Genomic DNA, 11913 nt, shown 5'->3' with positions numbered 1-11913 from the left:
TATGTGAGACGAGAGCTCTATCGATTGGGTTTAGATAATCTGTGGGATGACCCTGAAAGAGGCTGTTCTGGGTTATCGCCTAAAATGCTCAGTAAGATTTTCAAGGACAAAAGATTAGACACGCTCCTGTGTGCCCCTAAAATAGGCACCTGTACTGAACAATTTCTGATTTCCAAAAGTTCATTTAAATTTGAGGATTTTATGGACATAATTTATCCGACTACAGCAAGGAAACTTTTCATCCAATGGAGGCTTGGCACATTACCACTCAAAGGATTCACGAGTAAATGGTCTACATTGGATGATAATATCTGTCCAGGGTGCAGCACGTGCGTGGAGGACGAACTACTTGTGCTGTTTTTCTGCCCTGCTTATAGTAGATCAAGAAAGTACTGGTTAGTACCCATGTGCAGGAATCTTGGTTTTAGACACTGCTTACAATCATATAGAATTCTGAAAACAAGCACTCTCCACTACATCGTATTTGCACTTGCCAAGTTTCTAATGGCTATGTGGTGGAAACGGAGTAACATATTGAAAATGCTAAATCATTAGTTGGAAATGAACTGTAACATTAGGCATTAGGAATTTTATGGATTGTTATACACACTGTACTACCGTGTCTTTCTTCTCTTGCTGTTTTTACATTGTAATTTGATATGTGATTTTACTTGTTTTTTTTATTGCATCTTTTATGGTCTTGACGGCCGAAATAAAGTACTTTTGGATTGGATTAGGACGATACATGAGGTATAGGCTATTAGCATAAATGATTGTGTTAATTAGAAATGTATACAAGGCTAGAGTATGTAGTGCACATATTGTTACTTACTATAAGCATACCATGCTCTATTTTATGTGTGTATTCTGGCAAATTTGTGTTAGAAAAAAAGAGAAAGATCTGTAGCATCGCTATACAGGTATGTGGCATGTTGGGGAACTGGAGTGCGCCAGCTTCTAGTTGGAAAGGTGGGGAAAGGAATTCAGGGAAAGGCCAGTTGAGAAGCAGTTGGTGGATATGAGCGAAGGCAGAAATAAGCTGCTATTCACGTGGCATTATATTAATGAATTTACGTTGAACCACCTCTAGAGGCAACACTTTTGTATGAGTGTGTTCAAATACCAAAATGACTAGATAATAAGGTGTTACATTCTTTGCCTTCAACCAGCAAATACACCACACAGTTTGCCTGCTACAATTCTTCTTTGGTCTTGGTTCATAAGATTTTAAACATTGCCTATGACTAAGCACTTTATGATGCTGCTGGCACTTAACTGAATGTTGCTGCAATTATTTTCCCTTGGTTCATATGACCTTAAAAATTGTCTGACTGTGTGTCTTGCTAATACACCTTTTATCCTTTGTTGAACTACTATTGTTTTTATGCATTTGTGTTTTTGGGGAGGGGGGTTTCAGTCAGAATTTTGTAAGATTTTAATATTGTAAAGATTTTAATTGATCACACAAGAAAGCATTCATTCATACACACAATTTGCCTTTCATTGCCACATAGCTTAGCAACCCTGCTGCATAATTTGATCCTCCACTGCCGAGTAATTATAGTGTTATTATCTTTATGGGACAGGGCATCCCTCCAAACGCAGATCCTTGTAATGAGGCTTTAATAGTCAATGCAGCTTTGCAGGGTTTAAAAACCGTGTTCATTGGCTTCAGGAGTTGTTAACTTTGGTTATGTAACTTTCTTGTTGACTAGTCCATTCACAAAGAATTAATACAGGAAGTAGTTGAACAACTTACTGTGCTAAAATGCGATAAAAAACTTCCCAAAATAGCACAGAGATTTGAAACAAGACCGTGCTGTGGTGTAACATTTCACTAAGAAACTTCACTTGAGGTTTCAGCAGATAGCCATCGACCTATTTTAAGATTTAGCTCTTTTTTGTTAGGTTTTGACAGCCAGTAGAAATGTATAAATGTCCTGCCTTCGAGGCATACAGGGCACGGAGACCGCAAAATGCTGAAGGTCAGGCCTGGAACTTGTAGTCCACGAGCGCAGCGGGGCCTTCGGATTGCAGGGCACTGTGCAGGGAACCGACTACAAGTCCCAGGCACCTCCGCGTGCCATGGGCGGCGAATACTTTCCCTGTGAGCAGAGCACATAGCATTCTTGGCTGTTACATGTGGGAAGGAGCTGCCGCTGAACACCGCCTCGCATAGGTCCAAGCCGCTGGGCGCTCCTCGTTTGGAGAGAGACACAGAGCAGGGTGCCAGCAGAGAGCAGGCTCCTGGCAGAGTTGGGCGGCGGCTAGGAGCTAGCTCAGTGGCATGCACGGGAACATTTCAGCATTTTAAACGCCATATTGCAGACAGTTTGCAAGACCAAGAAAGAGGCGGTGAGTGGACTCCCTCCAAGTCTGTATACCGTTGCAACACTATAAACTGTGCAGCGCCTCGCGTACAGTGTAGGCGGTACACGCGCATGCTGTGTGCAAGTGAGATACAGGCAGGGCTGTGAAATGCGCGCAGGAGATGAGGAACACACAGCGTCACAGAGGCATAAGTGGAAAGGTTTTAAGAGCTCATGTTTGACCCAGTTCTGCTGAGCTGGAACCAACACATAAGTAGCGCTGTGTTTCCCTCCCTCCTGCCCTCGCCAGCTTGATACAGTGTGTGCGTGTATTTAATTCTGCTTTTTTTCTTCTCTCAATTGAACTTTTGAATCGTGCGCTTCTCGGTGTCCCTTGACAGCTGCTCGGCTGTCTGTCCTCCAAGGGCGCCTTTGATCTGCTCATGTCTCTCGAGTAAACGGAGCACATGTCTCTTCTTTGGTGCGGGGCGAGGCTGGCCAGAAAGCTCCTCTGATGGGGCGCTGTGTTTATTGCCCTGCAGGCGCTGTGTGCGTGAGCTCCGGCTGAAGTGAAGCGCTGCCCGTGCCTTCTCCTGCTCCATGGCTTCCAAGCTCCTGCGTGCAGTCGTCCTGGGCCCCCCGGGCTCCGGCAAGGGCACGGTCTGCCAGAGGATCGCCAACAACTTTGGCCTCAAGCACATCTCCAGCGGCGACTTCCTGCGGAAGAACATCAAAGCCAAAACAGGTGAGCGCCGCTGCCTCTGCGGGCACGTGTGTCTGCCCCTCATAACCTCACCCCTCCCCTAGCCTCGGGGGTGTAACTCAAAACTATGCCCCCAGCACCCCCACCTCCCCAGGAGAATGTAACTCGGGACCCCTAAGCCCCGGAGTATCCCATATCGCACAGATACCCATTGACCTTGGCCTGGATGGGGCGGCCCGGGCCGTCTTGTGTTACGCCCCTGCCCAGCCTGACAGGAGCGAGACTTTAATGGAAAATGGTGTGTGCTGAGTATGGCGAAGGGCCCTGCGTTTCCCATATGTCTTATTCATTTTATATGCCTTGCACTGAATGGGGACGCCCAGAAGAGTGGGGGACCATATAGCCACCCTCTCCCGTTACTGTGCGGAAGTACTCACCAGTAGGGCTCTGGGAGGGGTACTAAGTGGTCTGCCAGGATGAAACTTGTAGTTAGTCACCTGTAATACTGGTCTTGGCTTTTTAACGAGTCATATATGCCTTTGTTTAACTTGAGCTCGCTATTGAAATGCTGTGGACTGGATGGCTATCTTGTAGGTTCACTACTACTTTATTTATTTTTTACTACAATCCAAGTATGGCAGAACCTCGATTTAAGAATGCAAAGTTGATTAAAACGCGCGCGAGTGACGTTTTGAAGCAGAAGGAGCTGAAACCGACAATTTGTTTTATTTGGAGTTGTGTTTTAGAGTGGTAGAATATACGATCGGTTTACAGCACTATTTATCAGCAAAAGTGACAGTGGACCCCTCAATCTAAAAATACACAGAATTATTTGGGACGCACATTGTGAAAGAGGGTGAAGCACAGAAGGGTTGTACATACTTGTTTTCCTTACAACTTAAAACAGGTGGCTATAGTGTTTTAATAGGGGAACTTTTGAAGGTCTGTTCCTCTCCAAGAAAGAAGTTGTGGGGACTGAACCGAGTCCTGTGAGTGGGGTCGTTGGTCCATCGAAGGGGCATTTGCCCTTTTCTTTAGTGTTCAACTTCCTTAAAAAAATCGATTAGTTATGATTTTTTCAAATGTTTTTTGATCTTCCTTGGGAATTCTTCAGCATTGCTTCAATCCAAGGAGGAGGCCTACCTCTTCAAAGTTAATCTGTCTGAGCAATAAGTATGCTAAAGCATTGAAAGTAGTGTCTTTAGACAGAATTTGTCATATAAATGCATTGCAACTCTCGAGTGGGTACAGGGGCAAATGGAAGTGATGGATTTAACATTCATGCCGGCAAAATCCTGCTAAAATCCTGCAAGTGGCTCATGGGAGATTAAGCAAGCGGCAGCTTCAGAAACTGAACTGAATTGGGGAGAAAAAGAAAATCCATTTGTAAACCGATTAGACGAAAATCTTCTTTTATTTTCATGTCCAATAGTCATTCAAGGTCACCTGGTCTTTAAGGCATCAAATCCCTTTTTAGCGTTGTTTTTAAATTCTATGTGCAGCTGGGTGTGCATCTCTGGACATGTATTTATCATTCAGAGGATTCCAGGAACGCTAACAAAATTGAAAGCTGATAATCCACAGCCATTGGTGTACGGATGTACTAGTATTTACCAGGACCTCACTGGTCCTCCTGCCAATTTGACATTTCCTTGGTGGGCCTACCTTTAGAACAAGATGGGGTGTTTCAACTCAGCTTTGCTCCTGTGGTCGCCGAGTAGCCATCGCCTCCTGTGTTGGGGGGCTGGTGTGAGCATTTTATCAAAGACTGAAGTTTGGTTTAAAGTTTGGCCCTGAGAGTTATATAGTATTGCCCAGAACCCAAATATTTTCAGTCCAGTGGCAGGGTGGTAACCAACCCTGGTCCCCCGGGTCACAAAGTCACCATGTTTGTAACTAGATCACATGTCCTAGTATTGGTTATCTTTATGTCCATTGGTAACTACTAGCAGATTTGCTCCTATTTACATCAGTTAGTTTCTGGGTGGGACCCTGGTGGCTAGCTGATTGAACCTGATGGGACGCTATTAAAGGAAGACTGCCCCTTTTATTCCAAATATATTAGATCCGCTACTCTATGAAGATTCTGGTCATTTTATCAACGTTTAAAGTATCTGAATGGTTGGTTGAGAAAACATTCAACCCATAGGGTTGTTTACATATATAGATCATTGTGAATGTTGTTTTGCAAGAGTTGTATCTTACTTTCAGTTCAAGTATCCACCCAACTGAACATGGCATGAAGCGCAGTAGAATGATGCCATGGCAATAAATATGTGGCTAGGACATCTTTCAATTTCAGGTGTTCATATGAGTGTATAAAAGGCCTGCACCCTAAACTTCACTTATATAGAAAACTCAAACTTGTGACTGGTGAAGCATCAGTCCTGCACACAGAAGCCAGAAATACTTCAGCACCGCTTACTTTGGTTTCCATCATGAAACCCTGCCCAGGCACGACTTTAAACAATCACTTATGGGGACCTCCAATGCTCCACTTCTAAGAGTTGAATCTTGGCCTCAGGCGGTTCGTGAGACTATCTTGCAAGTGAAAGATGAATGTATGAACGTGCATTAATTTTCTGCCTGGTATTTAACCATTGACACGATTAGAGAAACGCCCCAAGCCACCATGATGTTACTGGCTGCAGCGGCACAAGGGGAGGTGCATGCACACAGAGCTGGTCATGGTTGCCCTGCCCAGTATATGCTTTGGGGCCACCCCATGCCATTAAGGACTTTCGTTGTGTAGAGTGCAGGGAGACTCCATGGGAAGAGCATCATTCACCACTTAACCCAGTTGTATTCAAACCGGCCTAATAATACACTTTTTTGGAGACTGAATTGCCCAGGCCCGATGGAAACCATCCCAGACACAGTAACTGTGTACACATTTGTCTGTAATGGTCAGGAGTGTATGCCCTGTTCATCTTTGGCTGCCTCCTCTTATTGGGGCGCCAGATGCTGGCAACAGGATTTGTGTCTGCATGTGAGATATTGTTGCGGCAGAGTACACCTGACTAGCACAATCTTCTCTAGCAGTTTGCACTTTCAGTTCTTTATTCGAAGGCCTTGAGGCATGAAGTGCATTTTGTGCTGGTACATTTTGCTCTTTCTTGTCGCCTACAAATCTTTAAATGGTCTTTAGCCAGAAGCGCCTGCCAAGTTTTGTTTGACCCCCACTTTGAGGTGAAGGTGACCAAGAACAATTAATTGTTTCCTGTCAAACACTACCTTTCTACCCGCTTTGTAATTTACAACTAATCTTCCTTGAATTTACCTTGGCGAATTAGACTATAAAATTCACACCGACAATAAAAACCCATTATTATTTAGATTTGATAGCATTAAAGGCATGCATACAGGCAGCTGTAACATATAGGGGCTGGAGAGAACTAACTGCACTTTGCCTATTGATACCAATGGCCTGTTTTTTTACGTAGAGCTCAATTCTGCACTTCTGAGCATATCAGCAAGGCAACAAAGGGAGCGAACTTCCAGATCAATACTCTGAGGAAACTTAAACCCTACCTCCCAGCCAAAGACTTCCAAACAGCAGTACAAGCACTAGTCATCCCACGTATTGAATACGGCAGCACCGCCCTCTGCGGACTCCCCCTAACTACTACCGCACCACTAAGAGCTTCTCTGAATGCTGCAGCGAGACTCATCACTGGGTCAAAAAAGCACTCCCATATTACCCCTGACTTGAAATCCCTGAATTGGCTGCCTTTTGAAGCCAGAATACATCTGAAAATCGCCTGCATGACACACAAGGCGGTACACCTAAACTCACCCGGCTACCTCGGTCAGAAACTGACAATCTCTGGGGGAATTAGAAACACGAGAGGCACAAACAAGCTTCTGCTGAAACCTCGAAGATTCAGGAAGGAAAAAACATACAAGCGCTCCTTCTCAGGATTGGCGCCTAGGATTTGGAACTCACTCCCTCCCGAAACCAGGCTTATCTCTTCCACTACACTCTTTAAAAAAGAAGCAAAAGCTATCCTCATGGCTAAATACACTTGATCTATTATCTCGAACTCTGTTAACACCCTGCACCGATTTGTACTACATGCTTGACCCATTTACTTATTTGTATGAGTTGTCTTATTACTCACGTGATGGGCTTTGCAGCCACCTATCTGTACTGTATGATCTATCGATTTATTGTTTGACTATGTTCCCTCATGTACCCCTCTATGTAAAGCGCTCTGATATCTGTGAAGATCTTGTTCGCGCTATATAAAACTTTGAAAATAAAAATAAATAAAAATAAATTCTGTTGTTAAGTACTTAAATAACGTGTTACTATTACTCAATACACTGGGATTTCGGTTTATGTACTTCTAAGGATGGCAGCTGTCATAGCTCGAATTCAAGCCCATAGCCCAGTTTTGACCATAGTTCTTAACACGGCAGATCTTTCCTGATCTACCGCGGTGATCGTGCCAGTCTTCAAGAAGGGGGATATGGACAACCCTCAGTGCTACCGGCCCATCTCCCTGACTGATGCTGTAGTTAAGGTCTTTGGGAGGGTAATTTTAAACAGGTTCATGGCGTGGGCTGACACTAACAATATCTTCTCAGAGGCACAATATGGTTTTCGACTAAGCAGGTTGACCTCTGACCAATGGCTGAATTTATTTTTAATTATCAATACGTGCCAGGGGCGGCTCCTCCGTGAGTGGAGAAGCGTCGCCCGACTGCTAGAAATGCCCCGCAGGAAAGCCCCAGAGGTGAATAATAAAATGGTAATAAAGTTAATTTGTCATTTTATTTTTCATCCACCCATTCTGAACAGTGTGTCAGGACTGGGTGGGGCCCCTGCTGCTGAGTGGCAGCAGTGAGCTATGCACTTCAGTTTAAAGTGCGCATGTATTTTTGGCCGACTGTCTTGCGACGGTCAGTCAGACATGCGCATTTAAAACTTCTCTAACTTAGCTGTCTTAAGACAGCTGGGTTAAGGAAGTGCAAGCCTCCAGTGCCCTCTGGTTTGCAGAGAGAAGCTCCTCCCTCCAATCCTGGTGCTGCTTTCATGCTGGTGAGAACTGTGTCAGGATTGGTTAGGGGTATTTACTAGAGACAGAGCAGTACACGGACGGAGTCAGGAGAATGTCGGACGCTTTGCAGCAAGCAAGACAAATCAATCCGCCAGGTTTTTTGTAAAGCACAAGCTACTCACCCATTAGGGTTTCAAGGCGCTGAGTGGTTGTTTCTTTTTAATTACACTTAGGTGCGTGCATGCATGCAAAGTGAGTGCTATCACACATTTGCCAGCCCCCACTCAGACTTCTTGCCAGCCGCTGCTACACTGTGTGTCAAGTACACTGTGACCTGGTCTGAATCCCTTCATTTGGTATTTCTGGACTTTACGTCCACTTTTGATAGTCAGCCGCATAAATCTATGGGGTTTGCTTCGGGGGATAGAGGTGGACCCGAACATAGTGGCCCTTTTATCAGATCTGCACTCGGGTAACTCAACATTAGTGCTGTTTTCCCAAGTAAATGACTGTTCTCTGCCCTTTCCTACAAGCAAGGGGCATCCGTCACCTTTTTACATCAATGGTCCTGAGCAAGCATTCCTCTCTGACCAGGCAGATTGTTTGAGGGTGGGTATGGAACCACTCCTGGTATTTTTATATGCTGCCGACGCGGTCCTCATGGCATGAACGGCCATGGGGCTCCAGCTGCTATCGGATACGTTTGTTGCTTTTATGGCAAGTTTGGATCTGGCAGTAAACCATTCATTATCATTGTAGTTGGCCCACAGACCACTAATTCAAAGACATTCAAGGTAGCCAACCACATCCTGGCAAAAATCCCAACCTTTCCTTGTTTAGGGGTGTTATTTGATGTAAACAAAAAATGGAAGCCCTTGATCGATTGAAACAGGGTGGGCTTGTCAGGTCTACAGGAGCAATGTCCAGCTTTGCACATAGGTTGGACTCTTGGTCTCCCTGCATTCTACTCAGAATCTGTCAGGCCAATTGTGTGTTGCAGATCCTGCATGGCAGTGAGTTCAGGGGGTATGCTGAGATTGCCAAAATTCAGACAGCCGAAAACCAATTTTTAAGACGTTGATGCAGATTCCTCATAGCACCCCAGCCTTCTCTATCCACGCGGAGCTTGGAATTGGGTATGTAGCTGACATAGTCGCCCTCAGGCCTTTCAGTCAGATAAAGGTCTGGACCAAGGAGAGTCTTAAGTAGAACAGACAGGTTCTTTTGGACTGATTGTCTCTTGACCACACGCCTAAAATTCCTTGGATTGCCTTGTAAAGACAGCTTTTGCCGCCTTAGGGCAGGCTTACATATTTCTAGATCCCCATTCGTTGGTGCCTTTAGAACTAAAAAGGGTGAAGGCTCTGTTTTTTGAGCTCGTATCGTTGAACAGGGAACAGGCGAGGGGATTTAAGCTCTTGAAAACAGTACTGGGCCTTACATGACATGGAGCCGTACCTTGCTCAGGTACATAATACGAGGGTCAGACTTGTCTCTTGGCATCACCGAGTGGGTGGGCTCAACCTTGCTCCATATTGCTCTGCGGTTGCGACAATAGGTCCTTGCAAGACGCTTTACATTTTGCTTTGCAAATATTTTAGTGTGCCAAGAAGACAGTTTATTGTTCCTCTTCTAAACACCTTGAATTGTATCCAAGTAAGTCCTGCTCTTGTGTATTTGTATTTGCTCCCTAATGACCATGTACTATATGCTGTCACCTTTTTTTGACGGGCCACATTGAGGTCTATGCATTATAGGCCAAATGAGTTTCATTGCTGCTAACATGAGTTTTTTAAAAATCTTGTCTTATTGATGTTTGTTAACTTAATTTTCTTTATTTAAATGTTACGCATGTGTTTTATATCTGCACTGTAGCTTTTGCTGGGTTATTTTGTTCTTTAATGAGCAACTGTCATTTCGCTCCCAAAGCAACTCTGTGATGGGCACTGGTTTTACCCTCCTACGTGTATTTATGAAACTATTCTATCTCCCTTCCTTTCAGGCTAGACAACAGGTGACGCAGGCCTTGATAATCTTACGTCTGGATTATAGAAATGGCCTGTATGCTGGGATGCCCAAGTATCTGATAGACAGGATGCAGTTAGTTCAGAATGCAGCAGCATTCACCATCTTTGGGCTCCCATGCTACTCCCACGTCTTTGGTTCCTGCACAGCCTACACTGGTTTCCGGCCAGAGAGAAGATTACTTTTAAAATATTGTCCCTGACCCGAAAAGCACTTTACGTCACTTTACACCCTGCTGGTGTATCTGGTGAAAGCATTAGGGGCTAAGGTGATGGCCTACGCCTATGACACCCAACTACTGTTCTCTTGGGGACGAGAAGAGGATGCAGTTCTCCCCGCCCAACACTGCCTATCCTCGGTCTTTCACTGGCTCGCTCAGGCACATCTAAAGTGCAATAAGGAGAAATCTGAGATCCTTTTGTATGGCACATTCCCCGCTGACTTCAGAGAGAACCAATGGCCCCCTGGTTCCCCCCTGCCTAGTTTTAAGGGTGATTCTGTTAAGAATCTCTGGGTTTGGTTTAATGAGAACCTGATCTTCTCATTGCAGGTTAAGAAGTTGGCTGGCACCTGTTTAGGCATCCTGAAGTCTCTGAGGAAGTTTCTTCCTATTTTGCCTAATTCTGCTAAGGAAACTGTTGTTCGTGCTTTAATTCTTTCTCGCCTCGATTATGCTAATGCATTGTATGCTGGCATTCCGGGTTTCCTTTTGAATAAATTGCAGGTGATTCAAAATTCGGCCGCCCGACTCCTGCTGGGCCTCTCCAGCAGGTGTAGTGTGCGTTTTCATCTCCGATCTCTGCATTGGCTCCTCGCGGAGGCTCTGATAAAAATTCTTAATGTTATCCATTGCTCACAAAGCCATGGTCTGGGTCCCGTTTATTTGCAGAAGAGGTTTGCTTTCTATACTCCGGCGAGACAGCTGTGTTCTTCCTCCCAACTTTTGGCACAGATCCCTCGATTTAATCGCGAAGGTTTGGAGGGAGCTCTTTTGCCCGGTTGGCTGCGCAGACATGGAATGCACTGCCACTGGCCTTGCGGGGCGTTAAAGACCATTTGATTTTTAAGAAAAAGCTGAAAACTCTTCTGTTTTAGCTCTACCCTCTGACTCTGACTCTTTTTCCAGGCTCGCGCTGGGACACTCTTCGGAGTATCTGTGCACGGTATAAGTGCATATAACATAACATCACCGGCCCAGGTTATTTTCAAGACAAAATCAAGCTCTATACTCCCCATAGAAACCTCCGCTCTGAAAATCTTTGTCTAGCCACAGTTCCTCGGATTATAAAGACGAGGACAGGGGGCAGATCTTTCTTTTTCCTGGTCACCTCTCTCTGGAACAAGTTGTCCCTGACTCTCAGGTGCATCAAGGAAACACCTGTGTTCCGGAAAAAACGTAAGACTAGTCTCTCTTCCTGCACCTAGTACTTCCTTCTTTTCTCTCCCTGCTGACGGTCCTGATGCTACAGCGCCAGTACACTCCTCGGAGTAACATTTGCACTTTTTAAATCACTTATATAGACTTAATGGTTGTTTTTATATACCAATAAATATTTTATGAAGAATCTTCACAGAATTTACCTTACTGAATTAGACTCTATAAAATTCACACCGGCAAAAAACCCATTATTATTTAAATCTTTTAGCATTAAAGACCTATATTTCACTGAATTTAGTTTTTGCAGGCAGCTCTAACAAAACAGGATCATGAGAGAACTAACTGCAATTGGCCTATTGACACCAGTGGCTTGTCTTCATGTAGAGCTTCATTCTGCACTTCTGTTGCTAAGTACTTAAACAGAGTGTTACTATTACTGAATGTGATGGGATTTCGGATAAGTACTTCTAAAGGATTGCAGTTGTCATTGCTCGG

At 44.7% G+C, this 11913-nt stretch overlaps 1 protein-coding gene across 1 annotated transcript in view; it reads left to right on the top strand.

The window, feature by feature from the left end:
* The first annotated feature begins 2103 nt into the window (after positions 1–2103).
* AK4 (adenylate kinase 4) overlaps positions 2104–11913 on the top strand; it is a 397269-nt gene continuing 387459 nt past the window's right edge. The window contains exons 1-2 of the mRNA XM_078669051.1: positions 2104–2355; positions 2852–3054. Of these exons, the coding sequence (XP_078525177.1) occupies positions 2910–3054 (145 nt within the window). The 5' untranslated portion in view covers positions 2104–2355; positions 2852–2909. The remainder of the gene's footprint in view (positions 2356–2851; positions 3055–11913) is intronic.

Source organism: Lissotriton helveticus, chromosome 1_2 (genome assembly GCF_964261635.1).
Source record: "Lissotriton helveticus chromosome 1_2, aLisHel1.1, whole genome shotgun sequence".
In the NCBI taxonomy this organism is placed as follows: Eukaryota; Metazoa; Chordata; class Amphibia; order Caudata; family Salamandridae; genus Lissotriton; species Lissotriton helveticus.
Note: the sequence above shows the minus strand (reverse complement) of the source record. Positions and strands in the feature narration are given on the sequence as shown.